This window comes from Herpailurus yagouaroundi, unplaced genomic scaffold, assembly GCF_014898765.1.
Source record: "Herpailurus yagouaroundi ecotype Mexico unplaced genomic scaffold, PumYag 160, whole genome shotgun sequence".
Lineage (NCBI taxonomy): Eukaryota > Metazoa > Chordata > Mammalia > Carnivora > Felidae > Herpailurus > Herpailurus yagouaroundi.
In genome coordinates this window covers 25,935,060-25,955,800 of record NW_024412401.1, presented here as the reverse complement: position 1 = coordinate 25,955,800, position 20,741 = coordinate 25,935,060, and the positions used below count along the sequence as shown (strand labels likewise).

Here is a 20,741-nt window from a genome sequence, read left to right as displayed (position 1 = left end):
AATTTTTTTTTTTTCCAACGTTTATTTATTTTTGGGACAGAGAGAGACAGAGCATGAACGGGGGAGGGGCAGAGAGAGAGGGAGACACAGAATCGGAAACAGGCTCCAGGCTCTGAGCCATCAGCCCAGAGCCCGACGCGGGGCTCGAACACACGGACCGCGAGATCGTGACCTGGCTGAAGTCGGACGCTTAACCGACTGCGCCACCCAGGCGCCCCGATTTTTTTTTTTTTTTAATTTGTTGAGACTTGTTTTGTGGCCTAATATGTGATCTATTCTGGAAAATGTTCTGTGTGCACTTGAAAAGAATTTGTACTCTGCTGTTTTTAAAAATTTTTTTTTCAACGTTTTTTATTTATTTTTGGGACAGAGAGAGACAGAGCATGAACGGGGGAGGGGCAGAGAGAGAGGGAGACACAGAATCGGAAACAGGCTCCAGGCTCCGAGCCATCAGCCCAGAGCCTGACGGACCGCGAGATCATGACCTGACTTCAGCCAGGTCATGATCTCTGGCTGAAGTCGGACGCTTAACCGACTGCGCCACCCAGGCGCCCCTGTACTCTGCTGTTTTAAGATAGAATGTTCTGAATATGTTCAATCCATGTGGTCCAGGATTTCATTCAAAGCCACTATTTCTTTGTTGATTTTCTGTTTGGATGATCTGTCCATTGATACAAGTGGACTTTTAAAGTCCCCTATTACTATTGTATTACTATCAGTTGTTTCTTTTATGTTTGTTATTAACTGTGTTTTGTATTTGGGTGCTTCCATGTTGGATGTGCAAGGACTTACAATTTTTATATCCTCTTGTTTGGAATGCCCCCTTTATTATTACATAGTGCCCCTTTTTGTGTTTTGTTATAGTCTGTAACAAGTCTTTTTAAAGTCTATTTTGTCCAGTATAAGTATTGCCGCCTTGGTTTTCTTTTAACATCCATTTGCATGATAAATATTTTTTCATCCCCTCACTTTCAATCTGCACATGTCGTTAGGTCAGAAACGAGTCTTTTGTAGGCAGCATATAGTTGGGTCTTGTTTTTTTAATCTACTCTGTCACCCTGTGTCTTTTGATTGGATCATTTAGTCCATTTACATTCAAAGTAAATATTGAATAGGTATGTATTTACTGCCATTTTGTTACTTGTTTTATGGTTGTTCCTGTAGATTTTCTCTGATCCTTTCTCTTCTCTTGCTCTCTTTCATAGTTAGTTTGCTTTCTCTAGTGATATACTTGGATTCTTTTCTCTTTATTCTTTGCATATCTATTACTGATGTTTGATATGTGGTTATCATTAGGTTTGCACATAACATCTTCTACATGCATATAGCAGTCTATATTAAGTTGATGATCATTTAAGTTTATACTGTTATTTACTCCTCTCCCTCCCATGTTTTAGGTACATGGTTTCATATTTTACATCCTTATATTTTATGAATCCCTTAACTGAATATTTACAAATACATTTATTCTTATTGCTTATGTGTTTTCTACTTTTTGTACTCTCACTTATGGTCTTCCTTTTCATTCAGAGTCCCCTTTAAACATTTCTTGTAGGGCTGGTTTAGTGGTCATGCGCTCCTTTAGTTTTTGTCTGAGAAACTCTTTTATCTCTCCTTCTATTCTGGATATTCTTGGCCACAGATTTTTCCCTTTCAGCGTGTTGAATATATCCTGCTGTACTCCTTTCTGGCCTGCAAAGTTTCTGCTGAAAAATCCACTGATACCCCTGTAGGGTTCACTTGTATGTAACTGTCTTACTTTCTCATGGTCCTTTAAAAATTTTTTCTTTATCACTACTTTTTGCCATTTTAATTACTATGTTTGTTGGTGTGGATGGCCGTGGTTTGAATTGGGAGTGGGGGGAGGGTCTCTTTTTCCTGAATCTGGATCTCTGTTCCTTCCCCAGACTAGGGAAGTTTTCAGGTATTATTTCTTCATATACATTTTCTTCCCTCTTATCTCCTCTTCTGAGATCCCTATAATGCAGATTGTTACTATGCTGGATGGAGTCACTGAGTACCCTAAGACTATTCTCAGTTTGCATACGTTTCTTTCCTCTTATTTACTCAGCTTGGTTACCTTCCATTACTCTGTCTTCCAGGTCATTAATTCATTCTTTGCTTTGTCTAGCCTGATATTTATTCCATCCAGTGTATCTTAAATTTCATTTTCTGTGTTCTTGATCTCTGATTAGTTCTTTTTATTCTTTGACAGTCTTACTGATGTTCTCCATTCTTTTCTCCAATCCAATGTCTTTCTTTTTTTTTTTTTAAGTAAGCTTTGTTTTCAGTGCAGAGCCCAACATGGGGCATGAACTCAGGACCTTGAGATCAAGGCCCGAGCTGAGATCAAGCGTCAGATGCTTAACCAACTGAGCCACCCAGGTGCGCTTCTCCTGTATCTTAAATTCTCTATCAGGCATATTACTTATTTTCACTTTGGTCTCTTGCTGTGGTTTGGTCCTGGTCTTTCATTTGGGAGATGTTTCTCTGTCTCCTCATTTTGCCTGACTTCCTGTGTCTGTTTCTGTGTGTTAGGGAAGTCAGCTGTTTCTTTTGCTCTTAACAATAATAGTCTCTTAAAGAAGAGGTCCTCTAGTGCCCGGCAATGCAGTGTCCCGTTTCCCAAGGCCTGATGCTTCAAGAGAGTGTCTCCTATGTGTTTTGTGTGTGCTCTCCATTTGCGTCTTGGCCTCTTTTTCCTTTAGTGTAGTTTACAGAAGCTCTCTTTGCTCATTGTGTACAGTGTTTGATCCTTGGCAGGGGTGGGACACTGTTTATTTGTTTAAATGTTTATTTGTTTGGCGGGGGGTGGGGGATGAGTTAGGGACAGAGAGAGAGGGAGACACAGAATCCGAAGCAGGCTCCAGGCTCTGAGCTGTTAGCAAGAGCCTGACATGGGGCTTGAATACATGAACTGTGAGATCATGACCTGAGCCAAAGTTGGACGCACAGCTGGCTGAGCCACCTAGGTGCCCCCAGGTGGAACACATTTTAATAAGGGGTGTAGTGGTCTGCTTATGAAAGGAGACCTGCCACTACTGCTGCCAGAACTGAGGTCCTGCAAAACATGAGTGTCAGGAGATGTGGCATTGGCAGAGTTTGTGCTGGGTTTCTTGGGGAGGGACCTGCAGCGCTAGGACTCAGGCCTGCATGTGACTGGGAAGGGCATATCTGCTGAATTGTCATGGGTTGGGAGGTGTTGGATATGGTGGAGGGTGTGGGATGTTTTGGCAGGGGTGGGATGTAAGGAGGCTTGGCAGGTTAGGTTAGGAGTGGTAGCACGGGGCTGTTTCCTGTTGGTGGCTATTTATGCTGAAGGGAGAAGAGGGAAATGACCCTTGCCAGGTCCTTTGTTCCTAGAGGGGTCTCCCTGTGACCTCAGCCTCTCTGGGCCATGCTTTGAGATGAGCAAATCGCAAATCACTCTCCCTCTTGTCTGCTCTTGAGTTTTCCAGTTGCTGATACTATGCTGTATTTGCACGGGCTGTTTGTCCTGCTCTCTTTAATTGTGGGAACTCTGCTTCCTAATGTCTTCTGGGCTTTCTCAGAGCCAAGTCTGCCGATTTTTAAAATTTCAGGCTTTAAGTCCCGCTGGTTTTTGAGAACTACAAAATTCAGCCCCTCTCATTTTCAAAGGCAAATATTCCAGGGATTCATCCTCCCTGTTCAAGGGCTCCCCTATGTGAAGTCTGTTTTCTGCCCTTCTCTATGCCACCATCTCCTTCTCCATTGTGTCAAATAGCCATGGTCCATTTTGCTTCCAGACTGTCTTTGCCCTTCCTACCTTCTTTAATATGTCCCCTTCCCTGCTTTTAGTTGTGGAATTTGTTCTGCCAGTTTCTGGATGGTTTCCTAGGTAATTTACACTGATACGGGTGTTATCTAGTTGTATCCGTGGGAGGAGGCAAGCTTAGGGTCCTCCTACTAGTACTGCCATTTTCCCAGACAACTTTGCAGTTGTGGGATTTTTAGCAAAAATAGATTGGCAATATAACTGGCTTATTTTTTACAAGATTCCCTAGGGATTCATTTTTAGGGATTTTGGGCTGCTCTTTTACTTCATAAGGAGCTGCATCGAATACTGAGATAACCTGTGGAGGGCAACAAAAGTTAAAGTTGGGGGGACAACGTTGGCTTTGGCCAGTGGTCTTCATTCTTACTCATATAACCTCAGTTAATTTTTACTGATGTCTAAATTTGTTCATCTTTGGTTCAAATACAAAGGATAGTATTGATTTTTATTGTGGTAAAATATACATAACATGAAATTTGAGCGTTTTAATAAAATGTTTATTTTGAGAGAGACAAGCGTGCGTGCAAGTCAGAGAGGGGCAGGGAGAGAAGAAGGTAGAGAATCCCAAGCAGCCTCTGTGCTATCAGCACAGAGGCCCTTGTGAGGCTTGATTTCATGAATCATGAGGTCATGACCTGAGCCAAAGTTGGACGCTTACCTGACTGAGCCTCCCAGGTGTCCCTTTACCTTTTTAACTTAATCACTTGTATGTGTTCGGTTCAGTAGTATTAAGTATATTTACATTGTTACGCAACCATCACTACCATCCATTTCCAGAAATATTTTCATTTTCCCAACTTGAAAGTGTATCGGTTAAAAAATAACTCACCATTGTCCCCTACCACCAGCTCTTGGGAGCCACTGCTCTACTTTTTATCTCTAATTTGACTCTTCTAGGTATCTCATAGAAGTAGAATCATAAAATACATTTCCTTTTGTATCTGGTGTAATTTCACTTAGGAAAATGTCTTCAAGGTTCATCCGTATTGTAGCATGTACCAGCATTTCATTTCTTGTTTTTTTAAATAGGTTTTATTTTTTGGAGCAGTTTTAGTTTCAAAGTAAAATTGAACAGAAAGTACATACAGAACTGTCGTGTACTCCTCCCAGAAATGCATAGCTTTTCTTCTATCGTGCACCATAGTTTTACATTTGTTAGAATCTATGTACCTGCATGGACACATCTCAAATCTGTCGTTTACCTTAGGGTTCCCTGGTGGTAGTAACATTCTGTGAGTTTTGACAAATGTAAAATGATGTGTATCTGCCTTGTTGGTATCATATAGGATAGTTTCACTGCCCTAAAAATCCTGTTCTCTGCCTATTCATCCCTCCCCATGGTTTTTTCATGACTTGATAGCTCTTTTTATGTTTATTTTTGAGAGAGTGTGTGAGCATGCACAAGTGAGGGGTGGGGCAGAGAGAGAGGGAGATGCAGAATCTTAAGCAGGCTCCAGGCTGTCAGCGTGGGGCTTGAACCCATGAACCTGGGAGATCTTGACCTGAGTCAGATGCTCGATGAGCCACCCAGGCACCCTGATAGCTCTCTTAAGTGCTAAGTAATGTTTCATTATATGGGTAGGTCACAGTTTATGTACGCACTCGCCTACTTCCTGAAGGATCTCTTGGTTGCTTCCATGTTTTCCTTCCTTTTTAAGGCTAAATAATACTCCACTGTATGTATATACCGTATTTTGTTTATCCATTCATCTGTCAATGCACTTTTGGTTGGTTTCCACCTTTTGGTTATTGGGAATGATGCTGTTGTAAACATTGGTCTTCAAATATCCATTTGAGTTCCTGCTTTCAGTTCTTCCCTGTATATCAAAGGATATAATTTGTCATTGAAAATACAGACATTTAAAAATGCATTGTAGTCATCTGTAAGAAAACTCTTTTTTTGCTCAAAATGTATGAACCTACGTGGTGATGGTCTTTAACAAGATAATTCTAATATGTACTGGGAGCAGATACTATAACTGAACTAACATGAGTTCATTCCTTGGTGAGTTCTAGAGATGCAGTGGTCACACAAAGAAAACCATTTGCTACAAATAAGGAGATCATGGGGAATAGCTTCCAAATCCATGACTCCCTGAATATGGGTGAGCAGGTTCTTTTTATTTGGGGTTTAGGATGAGTATTCAGAAAGGGGGGCTTTGTCATAGCATGTACAGGCAGGCATAAATTTGCACAGACATACTTAGACTGTTTTTGCATTCCTTTTGTTCCCTTAAAATCCTTAACTACTAAAGTTTTTGCATTTCTTTGTACTTCTGCTAGGACGTTTTGTAAAAAGTGTCCTTAGGCTTAGTAGAACCAGTGGGGCATAGATCACAGAAACTAGCTGGGGCCTAAATGACTTCTCTTGTGTCCTGAAAACTGTGTCTTTCTTTTACTTGGGACTCCAAATCTTTCTGTTCACAACAGCTAAGTCTTGCCTTTGGTGTATGAATCGGCTTGTGAGAGCAAGCTGACTGGAGTCATCCACTAGTTGGGATGATTTTCTAGTATGCTGGGAAAATTAGTTTCTTTTTTGAGTGGGAATGGAGAGCTTTGATTTGGCAAGTTGTCATTAAGTGGTGGTTTGGTTGTTGGGAATTTAGTGCAAAGGGTATTAGAAAAAGATTGATTTTCTGCTTATGGCAGTGACAAAGTTTTTTTAGAAATTTTATTTTTTTTAAAAGGTGTACTTTTTCCTTTCTCCTTTTTTTTTTTTTTTTTTTTAAATTTTATTTATTTTTGAGGGGGGGGGCATAGAGGGAGAGAGAGAGAATCCCAAGCAGTCTCCACACTGTCAACACAGAGCCTGACACAGGGCTTGAACTCCTGAACCATGAGATCATGACCTGAGCCGAAATCAAGAGTTGGATGCTTAACCTACTGAGCCACCCAGGCGCCCTTATTTGTTTTTAAAAAGTGAGCTATGTTAAAGAAACATAATAAATACTAGTTCAGACTGTATATGAATGATTACATTTTAGAAAAAGTTACTGGCAAATAAATTTATTTGTGGGACCCTGAAGACAGAATAGAGCCCAGAGAAAGAGTGCAGCAGGAATTGAGTACTTAAAGAAGCAGAATTCAAAAGGAAATTGACTTGCAGTTACATGTATAGAAGAAATCTGAGCTTCCTATAATTAAAATTGAGTAGCAATGCCTGTTAAGGCCAAAAGAAAAGATATTTGGAAGAGTATAAAGTTTATTTGGTAAAAAGGAAGTTTATTGGATGTATTATATGTAGAAAGTTTTCCTAACTAGCTTGTTTGTTTTTTTAAGTTCATCTTTATTTATTTTGTGAGAGATAGAGAGCAAGCGGTATAGGGGAAGAGAGAGAGGGAGACAGAATCCCAAGCAGGCTGTGCACTGACAGTGCAGAGCCTGATGCATGGCGCAAACTCAGAACTGCAAGATCAAGAACCCAACTGAAGTCAGATGCTTAACTGACTGAGCCACCCAGATACCCCTTCTAAATAGTTTAAATAAGGACTCTCATTGAATATCCAGAATCTGAAATTTTTAGGGGCAGATACTACTTTGGGAGAACCTTAAGATAACAAATTAGGTTGGGAGTGGGAAAGAAGCTTATGGGGATATCCTATAAACAGTAGATCATAGTTGCTATTGTGAGACAGTTTGTTATAGTTAGCTGGCTTACTCTTATGTCAGTTATCTAAGACAGTGGTTCTCAAAGTGTAGTCTGTGATCTCTGGGGTCTCCAAGGCCAGAACTATTTTCACAATTATATCATTAAGACATTGTTTGCCTTTTTGATTGTTCTGACATTTGCACTGATGGTACAAAAGCAGTGGTGGATAGGACTGCCGGTGTCTTAGCATGAACTAGGGCAATGGCGCCAACTGTACTAGTAAAACATCGTATTCTTCACCACCATGCACTCACTTAAAAATGTCCTTAATGAAGCAGTAAAAACTACTAATTTTGTTAAGTCATGACCCTTGAGAACACATTTTTAAAAAAACATTTTTTTTTTCAACGTTTATTTATTTTTGGGACAGAGAGAGACAGAGCATGAACGGGGGAGGGGCAGAGAGAGAGGGAGACACAGAATCGGAAACAGGCTCCAGGCTCTGAGCCATCAGCCCAGAGCCTGACGCGGGGCTCGAACTCACGGACCGCGAGATCGTGACCTGGCTGAAGTCGGACGCTTAACCGACTGCGCCACCCAGGCGCCCCGAGAACACATTTTTTTTATATTCAGTGTGACAAAGTGTGTGTAAAGTAATTTGAATGCATACCATGGGATGATGGTTGTCTCAAGGAAGTACACTTTTGTGATTATTCTACTTGGGAGTATTTTTCTGTGATGGACATAATTTTAACTTGAAAGAATGACTACCAGACGAACTGTGGATTCAGACTTGGATATTTGGCAGTTATTTTCTCAAAATGAACAAAGAGCCTATCAATTCCAAGAAAACGGCTGACAGTATTTATGCCAGTGACAAAATTTGAGCTTGTTTCAAACCAAAATCAGTATTTTGGAGAACTTGTATCCATCACCTAAGTTCTGTCCATGTATTTCCTATGTTTATGCTCTTCACTTTTTCATATGTCTGTTTCCATCTATCTGGGACCATTCAGAATCTGCTGGAGGTTATTTTTGCTTAATTGTTTTGTCTAAAATATATATATACATATTTTTCATTTCTAAAGAGTGTTCGAGCAGAGCATAGTACTCTAGGTTTGGCAGTTTTCTTTAAGCACACTGACAATAACACTTTATTGTCTGCAGATTTTCATTTTCTGTTAAGAAGTCAGTTATGAGTCTAACTGTTGTTACTTTAAAAGCTTCCTATTCACACTCCCCATGAATTTTCTTTTTATTTTTTGCAGTTTTCACAGTGATGTATCCAGGTGGGGTTTTTGTTTTTTATTTTTTTTTATTCTCCTTGGGATTCAGTGAACTTAAATCTGAGATCTTAAATCTTGATTGGAATATCTTTAAACAGATCTGATAAATTCTCATTATCTTAAAAAAAATTGCAGTCACATTTCTCTCCTGTAAAGACTGATTAAACATGTTAACATGTTACATTTACTTACTGCATCTTTCTTCTTTTCTTTCTTTCTTTCTTTCTTTCTTTCTTTCTTTCTTTCTTTCTTTCAATCTCCTATGTTCTAGCTTTTAATTCTTCAGTTTTGTTCAACTGAGCTCAGACACAAATACATTGAATTTTTGTTTTTCATTTGTAGAATTTTTGTCCATTTGCTCCTAGCACCTTTTGTTGAAAAGACTTCATTCTCCACTGAGTTGCTTTTGGTCTTTTGTCAGAGATGAGTTGATTATATTTTTACGGGTCTGTTTTGGAGCTCTTTGTTCCATTAACCTACGTGTGTCTGTTCTTTCACCAATTCCATGCTGTCTTTGTTACTGTAGTTGTATATGGTAACTCTTGAAATTGGGTAGAATAAGTTCTCCAGCTTTGTTCTACTTCTATCTTGGGTGTTTTAGGTCTTTTGCCTTTCTGTATAAACTTCGGAATCAATTTATTGATAACTACAAGTAGCTTGCTGGGATTTTGATTTGAATTGTGTTGACTCTGTAGAGCTAATTGGGAAGAATTGTTACTCAAACCAGTGGTAGAAAGCAAAATTGGGATTACGTTTTATCTGAGAGCTGTTTTTATTTCTGGTTTACTTACCTTTACCCTGGATAACATGAAAGTTCTGGTGTTTGGCAGGCCCTGGGCTTTGACTTTTCCCTGTGAGGCCACTAAAAGGTTACTTCAGTTTTGCAGTTTTTTCTTTGGAATTGGCAGCTGCCCTAAGGACAGAGCCTTGAGTGCTAGTATCTTGCTTTTTTCCTAGGTTTTTGGACCCAGTAAATGTTTATTATCTTAGCTCTTGAGCTTTTGAGTTTTTTTTAATGTTTTTTAATGTTTATTTATTTGAGAGAGAGAGAGCACAAGTGGGAGAGAGGGGCAGAGAGAGAGGCTCTGTGCTGTCAGCATGGAGCCCGACACTGGGTTCGATTCCATGACCACGAGATCACAATGTGAGCCAATATCAGGAGTTGGGCACTTAACTGAGCCATCCAGGTGCCCCTGCTTTTGAGGTTTTTAAAAAATTTCATCTAGTTTTAAAGGTGTTTCCAGGAAGGGGATTACCTACATTTATCATTATTGAAAATTGGAGTATCCCCAGTGGTCTGCCTCCCTCATAGAATTGATGGTTGGTATATTTACTCTTAAAAATTTGTATAAATTATTGGAGGAGCAGAATGAATTCTCCCAAATTTGTAGTGTGCATTGAGACCTTCCAGACAGTAATAAATTATGCTGCTTGAGATAAACTTATGGTAGATCTTGGAAAGCTCTACTTGTGAAGAAATGTGGCAGTTGAGTTTTGAGTGGTCTAATTAATGTTAAAATGTGCCTTGGTTTTGGGCACTGGGCCGTTTGGCGAAAAACCTTGTAGAAATTTTGGGTTTGTGGTACAGACTGCTAGTTGTCTGTCCCAGTTCTCATTCCTTTCTTAATTTCCAGTGTTTAGGAATATGACCGTGCAAAATAAAAACTAGATTTCTCATCTTCTTTTGCAGCTAGGAGTGGTTATGTGAGTAATCTGTTAAATAGTTTGGACTTTTCTCTCTGTTGTCAAACTTGTACATTGAGCTGTCTGTTGGCCATCTCTGCCTGGATTTATACCAGAAACACTGCAAGCCCAACATAATCAAAAGTAATATTTGTTTTCTGGATCTCTGCTACTTCATTTATCCAGTCACCAATGCTGGAACTTCTGACTCCTCCAGATCCCACTGTCCCCAAACTCACACACATATATACTTCAGACTTCAAATCCAGCTAATTTTTATTCTTTCTAAATGTCCTGCCTTCCTCCCAGTCTATACCCAGCATTGACCCTGGTTCTTGCACTTGTCATCTCTTGCCTAGATTGCTACAAGAGCCATACAATTGCTTCTTTGTTTATAGTTTTTTAAAATTTATTTTTTTTAATGTTTATTTATTTTGAGAGAGAGCACGTGCACATGCACACAGGAGAGGGGCAGAGAGAGAGGGAGAGAATCTCAAGCAGACTCTGTGCTGTCAGCACAGAGCCTGACACAAGGCTCCATCTCATGAAGTGTGAGATCATGACCTGAGCCAAAATCAGGAGTAAGATGCTGAACCGACAGCCACCCAGGCGCCCCGTTTATAGTTTTGTAACTCTCATTTTTCCTTTTCCATCCACAGAATTGCTCATCTGAAATGAGTTTTCAGTCATGCTTGCATAATTAATTTTAGTGCCCTTAGCCTCCCAGACTCTTTGTAATGTGGTTCCATTTTACCTTTCCAGCTCATTTGTCATTCCTAACCCTACATTTGATGCTCTAATAGTACCAGATTTCTTTTTTTTTAATTTTTTTAATGTTTGTTTATTTCTGAGACAGAGCAGAGCACGAGTGGGGGAGGGGCAGAGAGAGAGAGAGAGAGAGAGAGAGAGAGAGACAGACAGACAGACACAGATTCAGAAGCAGGATCCAGGCTCTGAGCTGTCAGTGCAGAGCCCGACGCAGGGCTTGAACCCATGAACCGCGAGATCATGACCTAAGCTGAAGTCAGACACTTAACCTACTGAGCCACCCAGGCACCCCTAGAGAGATTTTTTTACTTTAATTAACTTTACATTTTTCTAAACATGAAATAAATAGGGCCTGCTGTTGAATATACCATATTCTGAAATAGGGATTTATAGTCTAAGTCACAAGTTTTCTTTTTGAAGTACTGTATTTGAGATATCTTTTTTGAAATTTTTTTCTAAGTCTGAAATAAATGTTTTATTTGGCTGGGAAAAATGATTTTCATATGTGTATCATATACGTTGTTTCAGAACATTGCTTATCTGGACCAGTCTCCTTCTGTCACACATACGGAAATTGTGGCCAGGAGAAATTAGTGATTATGTTGATGAGGTAGAAGCAGAGTCAGGATCTGCCGTGACCTACATCCAAATACAAGTATCTGCTTTAAAAAAATCTTCAAGCATGTTGAGGTTCTCAAGTCTTATCTCCAAATTGCATTTAGGATTACCAAGCATTGTTACAAAGACCTTGACCTTTTGTGTAAAGAGTAACTTGGGTAATTAACTGAGCAGGATACATTGTAATTCGTGTCTTATTAACAACCTTGATTCTATAAGGAATGGTTTATTTACAAAACAGTGGCCTAAACCTTGCCTCCATACCTGTCTTAGCAATTTATTTTAGAAGGAAATATTTTTTGACCCATTGATAGATTATTTTTAAGTATTCTAAGTGAAGCAGGCGTGGTAGATATAACATGTTATAGATGTATTTGTCTTTGTTTGTTTTTAGCATCAAGCATTGCACAATTCTCTCCAATAATGTAGATCATCTCTTACTGAATTTAACGCTGTCTGATATCATGGTCTCCTTGGCAAATGCCTCAACTTTACAGAAGGATTCCAACTGGATAGAAATGATAAGGAAATTTGTGACAAAGACCCTTGAGGATGGCTTTAGGCTAAATAGTAAGCAGCTAAACAGATTGCTTGGAGTATCATGGAGATTAATGCAGATACAACCTAACAGAGGTAGGTGTTCTTGCTTTGTCCTTATTTAAGAGAGGAGCTCTTATGCATGCTGTTAGGGTCTAGCTTTGAATTGATGACTTTCACACATTTCATGTAGACAAGTTGATTACATTCAAACCTTAAAAGTTAGCTAGTATAATTATAAATGGACTATCTGCTTGAACACTGAAATGGTTATTACTCAGGGCATCTCTTTCTCAGGTGAGTAGGTCCACTGTGAAGCAATATGATTAAATTTCTAGTAGATTACAGACTTGAGTAAAAGGAGGTAGGTATTACTTCAGAATGGCATTGAGCCTAATGATTAAGAAATACACTTTTCTGGTCTAGTTTGATTAGAAATTGAGCACTTTCCCCTTTTATCCATATAGAATGAATTGAATCCTGCCTGTCTCTACCTTTCTGCTAGCCTGAAGTTATATCACATAAAGTCTATTTTTAGTGTGATTTACGAATTCTTTTCATTAAAAAACAAAGCTTTCCTGTTTGGTTCCCATCTTATTCATCTTTCTAATATCTTGGTTTTTGTCATCATTACATAGGTTTGTTGTCCCTTACAAAAATTACACTGTAGTCTCAGGTTGCAGTCTGACTTTTATATTAACTCATTACTATTGGACTTCAGTGGTAGTATCAGTTTGTGACTAAGATCTGCTTTGTCATAGGAACAAAGTAAAGTGCTTCTGTGCTTTTAGAGGAATTTGGGAGCTGGTGAAGAAACATTTTTGATTAATATACAGTTGTTTTTGTATTTAGAGGCTACAGAGTCTCTCATCAAGGCAGTTTATACATTGTATCAGCAGAGAGGCCTTCTCCTTCCAGTTCGAACTTTGTTACTAAAGTTTTTCAGTAAAATCTATCAAAAAGAAGAACTGAGATCTTACAGAGTCAGGTAAGGTTTCATTTATTTTACCTTTCTTTTTTGGTGGAGTTATTTTGTAGTCTACTTAAGATACTAGAATGGTAAAAATCTTTGGAGATGTTCATTCTTTTTATTTTGTTTGGCTGCATATAAGAAAAGATATAAAATTGTATATAGAAACATGCATAGTAGTGCCAGTAATCTTTATGTGCACCACCAGCAGATAAAAGCCTCTTTGAGCTTATATTTCCACTTGTCCACTTACAACTTAAGGTCAGTTGGAGTAACCTATAGCAGCCTCAGCTTTTTCTTTTGCTTTCTGTAAAAACTATGGAGTTCGAACCATTAGCTATTAGTGGCATATTGGGGCATATGGTGTAAGAATGAAGACGATAGAAGATGAAAAAGTTTCGGGCTTAGTTTGGTGCTATCAGTTGAGATGGATAACACAAAGAGTAGAACTAAGGAATTAATTTTTTTATATGGTGAATTTGAGATATAGTTTGGAAGTCAGGAAGATATGTTTAGGTGGAAGATAAGGTTTGGGGATACCTGAGCATATGTAGGTAGTTGTTGAAACATTTTTGAGTCTTTAGTAGAAGCCGGGTGCTTTTCATAATTCATCTAAATCTCATATTCCTACTTTGAGGTGTAGATACTGTTACTTTCGTTTTGTAGGAGGAAACTGAAGCTTAGTTTAATAAGTTGGTGAGTGTCCTATAATTAATGGGAAACAGAGCTGAGACTTAAGTTTAGGTCTGACAGCAAAGGTCATGCTTAATTCACTAAGCTCTTGGGGTACAGCAAAAGTGATTGCCGTTGCCTGAGTGAAGAGACATTGGAGCTTAAGCAAGTATAAGTAGAGTTGATCCTTGAACAGTGTGGGGATTAGGGACACTGACCCCCCTTCCCCATTACAGTTGAAAAACTGTACGTAACTTTTGACTCCCTCAGAACTTAACTACTAATAGCCTACTGTTGACTAGAAGCCTTACCGATAAGTTGATAAACATATTTTGTATGTTATATATATTATATATTGTATTCTTACAATAATACCTAGCTTAATGTTTTCAGTGTTTCTAGGGTGTGCAGTTTGTGAGGTTTTCACAAAAAAATTTCCAGTATATTTATTGAAAAAAACCTGCATGTAAGCAGACCCATGCAGTTCAAAACCATATTGTTCAAAGGTCAACTGTATACTGAAGAACTAAAATAACACAGGTTTGAAACCATTTAGTGTGAGAGCACCCTACATTGAATGCATTATTGAGTTAGTATAACAGCTAATACTGTAAGGATAAATAGAACACAAAGAGCAGTAGTAGTGTCTGTTTTTGAAGATAAACATGCAATTTAGATAGTGCCCCAAATTGCATGCTCTTTTTAAGTGAGTGGTTAAAACCTTGGAAAATGCTACAGCTGAATAAATGATGCTTCTGGTCTTATAAACTCTAAAATGTTTAAATGAGTACATGTTGGGGCGCCTGGGTGGCTCAGTCGGTTGAGCGTCCGACTTCGGCTCAGTTCATGATCTCGCGGTCCGTGAGTTCGAGCCCCGCGTCGGGCTCTGGGCTGAGGGCTCAGAGCCTGGAGCCTGCTTCCGATTCTGTGTCTCCCTCTCTCCCAAAAATAAATAAACATTGAAAAAAAAATTAAAAAAAAAAAATTTTTTTTTAACATTTATTTATTTTTGGGACAGAGAGAGACAGAGCATGAACGGGGGAGGGGCAGAGAGAGAGGGAGACACAGAATCGGAAGCAGGCTCCAGGCTCTGAGCCATCAGCCCAGAGCCCGACGCGGGGCTCGAACTCACGGACCGCGAGATCATGAACTGAGCCGAAGTCGGACGCTCAACCGACTGAGCCACCCAGGCGCCCCCAAAATTTTTTTTTTAAATGAGTACATGTTGTGTTCTTGGTAGATAATAATGTTACTCTGTGGGATATTTAAGTTAAAATTTTTTTTTGTTTGTTTAAACTTATTTCTCTTGTCTTTATACTTTATTTTGTTCTTCCTTGGTGTTTCTTAGATATCGTAGTAAGGTGTTATCCCGTTGGCTGGCTGGTTTACCATTGCAGCTTGCTCATCTTGGCTCCCGAAATCCTGAGCTCTCAACACAGCTTATTGATATCATCCATACTGCAGCAGCACGAGCAAATAAAGAATTACTAAAAAGTTTACAAGCTTCTGCTCTCCGAATCTATGGTAAGAGTTTAACTGTGTAGGTAACCATTGATCTACCCTGCATTAGGAAAGAAGTTTCTTTAAAAAAAAAATTTTTTTTTAATGTTTATTTATTTTTGAAGGAGAGAGAGACAGAGTGTGAGCGGGGGTGGGGCAGAGAGAGAGGGAGACAGAATCTGAAGCAGGCTCCAGGCTCTGAGCTTTCAGTACAAAGCCATGTGGGGCTCAAACACACAAGCTGTGAGATCATGACCTGAGCCGAAGTCGGCTGCTTAACTGACTGAGCCACCCAGGCACCCCTAGGAAAGAAGTTTCTAAGTGGAACTCTTTAGGTTTGCCTTTCCTTTGAATTATTATAAATTATTCACACCATGGTTAAAGTGCCAGAACAAAGTATCAAATAGTAAATTCATTTTCAATAGTAAGTATTTTTTATTAGGATACTTTTAGAAGGTTAATGGTTGTAGATGCTTCTTGGATTCTTAAATTGTCTTTTCAGCCACATGCTGTTTACAAATTCAAAACTGATCAGGTATTTAAAAAAAATTCCTTTGAAGCTTTGGCAGCAAATTAATCATAAAGGATATTTTGTATGACTTCTATATATTTATACTTTTTTATTCATCCTTGGAACTATTTTATATGTTAAGCAAAAATACCAATAAAAGCATATTGGGAGGTATTACATATATGTAATATGTATTTATTATTGAGATGTAATTCACAAACCATAAAATTTGCGCTTTTACAATGTATATTTCAGTGTTTTTAACATATTCCCAAAGTTGTGCAGTCACCACTGTCTGATTCCAGAATATTTTTATCACCCCAAAAAGAAATTAAACCCATTAGTAGTCCTTCTCCAGCTCCTGGCAACCACCAATCTACTTTCCAGTCTCTATGGATTTGCCTGTTCCGGACATTTGTTATAAATGGAATTACATAATGTAGAGCCTTTTGAATCTGGCTACTTTCACTTAATGTACTGTTGGCAGTATACATGCATATTGTAGTGTGCATGTATCTGTACTTTTTTTTTTTTTTTTTGCTGAGTACTAGTATTCCACTCTATGAATCTGTCACTTATGTTTACCCATTCATTAAGTGATGGACATTTGGTTTGCTTCCATCCTTTTTGGGTTATATTTTTAAGTCTTTTTTTTTCAGTACTGCTTATATGTAGATGTCTTCTGCTTTAAATTAGGTTGGTATTGTAATTGTCACTGTTTAGCAAAAGGGCTTGTTTTTTACCGTTTTACTTTGGTTCAATCCCTTTACCCCATCAAAGTTATTATTTCAGACATTGACACTTGGATGTTGTGGAATTATTACAGTGTTAAATAAATATATCTTTAATAATGTTCATTGTTTTACTTTAGAAAATAGTTTAAGTCCTACATATACTTTATGATAAAACTTTTTTATGTAGATGATAAGTTGAAATTCAGTTTAATACAGTAAAAAGTAAGCAAGCACTCAATCTGCTTTACTAATTTAATCTCTGTATATCTTTTATAGTTGACTTTAATATGTGTTACCTACCCCACTAGATCCACAAGAAGGCACTGTGGTGGTTCTTCCAGCAGACTCTCAGCAGCGTTTGGTCCAGCTTGTATATTTTCTACCAAGTCTGCCTGCTGATTTACTTTCTCGGTTAAGTCGTTGCTGTATTATGGGAAGACTCAGTTCAAGTTTGGCTGCCATGCTTATCGGGATACTGCACATGAGGTAGCATCCTCAAGTGAGCTATATTTTAAGTATATAGTCTTTTTTCCCATGTCTTTTACTGGCAGTGTGTAAATTACAGAAGGCTTATACTGCTACTAACTTCATTTGCTTCATTTGCTCTTAATGCAACATTTAAAACTCTTCATCCTATTATTGCTAGATAAAGTTCACTGGAGTAAGACTGTTTCAAGTTTTTTAGTGATTTGTATAGATAGAAATTATCTATAATTTGTACATAATGTACAGATTTAAAATTCTCAAAAGCCTGTAGTAAGGGTTCAGTGGCAGGTGAGAGTACTATGCTTAAATAAAACCTTTGGTGTTAATGGGATTGTGATACAGACCACCTTTTCAGGGACCTCCAAATTTAACGTAGCTGGTGAAATAAATATGTTTGTGACTCAGGTGAGGAATCAGTTGAAATCTCTTTTTGTGTGTGTGTGGTTAAATGTAGATAACATAAAACTTAACCATTTTAACCGGTTTTAAGTATACAGTTAAAACTGTGCAGTGGCATTAAGTACTTTCACATTGCTGTGCAGCCAGCACCGCTGTCCATCTCCACAACTTTTTTATCATTCCAAACTGAAACTCTGCATGCGTTAAACAGTAACTCCTCATCCCCCTCTCCCCCGGCCCTTAGTAACCACTGTTCTATCTTCATGATAAAAAAATAAATTAATTAATGTTTATTTTTGAGAGAGAGAGAGAGAGATCACGCGATGGGGAGGGGCAGAGAGAGGGAGATACAGAATCCAAAGCAGGCTCCAGGCTTCAATCTGTCAGCACAGAGTCCAGCGTGGGGCTTGAACTCACAAACTGAACTGTGAGATCATGATCTGAGCCAAAGTCAGACTCTTAACCGACTGAGCCACCCAGACACCCCTTCATGATTTAGAGTATTCTAAGTACCTCATATAAATGGAATCATACTGTATATGACCTTTTGTGTCTTGCTTATTTCACTCAGCATAACTCTTCAAGGTACATCCACATCATATCATGTATCAGAATTTCCTTTTTAAGGTTGACTTAATGTTCCAGTATATGTATATACTACATTTTATTTATTTTTCCCTTGATGGAAACTTGGTTGTTTCCATCTTCTAGCTTTTGTGAATAATGCTGCTGTGATCATTGGTGGACAGATATCTGTTTGAGTCCTTGCTTTAAATTCTTTTGGCTATATACCCAGAAGTGGAATTGTTGGGTCACATGGTAATTCTCTTTAATTCTTCGAGGAACTGCTGTAATGTGTTCCACAGTGGCTGCATCATTTTACTCTTAAATGTTTTATAACAGTGTTTCATATTGTGGGTATTCAAAGTATCCTTAAACACCTTATGTTTGTATCATTAGGCATAATATTTTTAGTGTTCAGTAAGATTTATTATTGATTGTGGCTCATAGGGTCTAATATGGTTTTTTTTTTTTTAATTTTTTTTTTTTCAACGTTTATTTATTTTTGGGACAGAGAGAGACAGAGCATGAACGGGGGAGGGGCAGAGAGAGAGGGAGACACAGAATCGGAAACAGGCTCCAGGTTCTGAGCCATCAGCCCAGAGCCCGACGCGGGGCTCGAACTCACGGACCGCGAGATCGTGACCTGGCTGAAGTTGGACGCTTAACCGACTGCGCCACCCAGGCGCCCCGGTCTAATATGGTTTTAGGGAGAAATTGAAATCTAGGTGGTACCTGTAAAGTTTAAAGACTAATAACTTCCTTGTGACTTGTACAATACAGATCCTCTATCCTGGTTAAATAGGAGTAGCTCACTTTATTGGTAGACTTCCTTTAGCTTGTTTGACAGTCACCTCTTACCATTATAAGACATATCTTGGAATCAGTCACCTAAAGTGTGATTTACCTTTCTTTTTAGCTAGCAGAAGAGAGCTATCGGCAATGTGTTTGTTTATATGTGAAATTCACTCTTATTTCTTCTGTGTGCATGTGCATTAGAGAGACTTGGTCTTACCTTTAAGTGTTTTAAGCATATATTAGTTTCAGTGTTTTTCTTTCTAAGGGAAAAAAATCCTCGTCTAGTAAGCAGTTATTTAGCAGGCCTTTAAAAAAATTAAATGTGGTTTCTTTTTGTTACTGAAGTGGTTTTGTTTATTAACTTCCAGTAGAGGGCACTCTGTTCCTTTGATATAACTGGTGAAGGATCTGTTTTCACGTTGACTTAAAATCCGTTTTTGAACACTTCTTGAAACTAATTCTCTTTGGAAGCTATGTTTATATCTTTATCAATATCAGTTATGATTGACTTGATAACTTTTGCCAAGGATGTTTTTAATTTTTTTTTCTTTCTGTGGAGATTTGTGGTAACTATTGAGAAAATATATTTACAAATAGTCGGGATTCATAATCACCAAATTAAAAGCATATTGTCAATATAGTTAAGAATCCACCAAGTTAAATTCTGTTTTTTAGCAGAGTCTGTTAGTAGACTTCTCTCTCTGTAGATGTATTGTTCCCATTCAGATGAATCTCTTTTTTTTTTTTTTTCAGATGAATCTCTTTTTAAAAAAATAATACAAAATTAGGACTTCTGAACTTTCTTAGGCCAGTGACATCATTATATCACTTCCTAGATTCAGAATTTAACAATAATGTTTGTTTCCCTCAGACATACACTGAGTTATTTCATATCTGGTTTTCTTTTCAAAATACCCCCTTCTGTCCTCAGCTATGACTATACACAAGCCAGTTGCTTTTCATAATCTTCCACCTGTACTGTTATAATATTCCATCTAACTTTTGCACTTTTGCCAGATTAATTTTCCTTAAATATTGCTTTAATTCTGATTTTTGTTTGTTACACTAAGTGTATTATGAGATCAGGTTCTTTTAGGTTTTGTAGTTCTGATGTCCTGTTTGTCTTTATCCGAGAGAGTTAACCCCAAAGAATAGTTTGTTCCATATGTGAAAAACCCATCAGCTAAAAACTGTTGGTATTCATCTTTTTATTTATTTATTGTTTTTAATTTTTTTTTCCAACGTTTTTATTTATTTTTGGGACAGAGAGAGACAGAGCATGAACGGGGGAGGGGCAGAGACAGAGGGAGACACAGAATCGGAAACAGGCTCCAGGCTCTGAGCCATCAGCCCAGAGCCTGACGCGGGGCTCGAACTCACGGACCGCGAGATCGTGACCTGGCTGAGGTCGGATGCCTAACCGACTGCACCACCCAGGTGCCCCTGTATTCATCTTTTTAAAAGTGCAATTAGAGTTGTTGCCCCTATCTAATTTTTATCACCCACTTAAAGTCTTTTAGAGTTTGACTCCCCCCCCCCCCCCCCATACCATTCTCCTTGCGTTTTCCCCCTTACCTTTGCTCATTCCTTATCCTTTCTGCCCCTAGTTTATTTACAGCTGGATTGGGAAACATAAGACATAAATGTGGAGAGAATCCACACTGTTAGAGAAAAATCTGACAAGGGAGAAATTTGGGACTAAGAAATTTGGCCTGGTTTTTAAGTAGGGTAAATACATGACCTCCTCTGTCAGGAACAGTTTCAGTTTAGTTCTTTTGTCCCAGCTTACCTCAGAAATGTTCTGGCTTTGACAGTATATATGGTCATCATAAT

At 38.4% G+C, this 20,741-nt stretch overlaps 1 protein-coding gene across 1 annotated transcript in view; it reads left to right on the top strand.

The window, feature by feature from the left end:
- The window catches only part of TEX10 (testis expressed 10), a 63,857-nt gene that overhangs the window by 22,084 nt on the left and 21,032 nt on the right, over positions 1–20,741 (top strand). The window contains exons 6-9 of the mRNA XM_040481826.1: positions 12,135–12,373; positions 13,130–13,265; positions 15,268–15,443; positions 16,973–17,150. Of these exons, the coding sequence (XP_040337760.1) occupies positions 12,135–12,373; positions 13,130–13,265; positions 15,268–15,443; positions 16,973–17,150 (729 nt within the window). The remainder of the gene's footprint in view (positions 1–12,134; positions 12,374–13,129; positions 13,266–15,267; positions 15,444–16,972; positions 17,151–20,741) is intronic.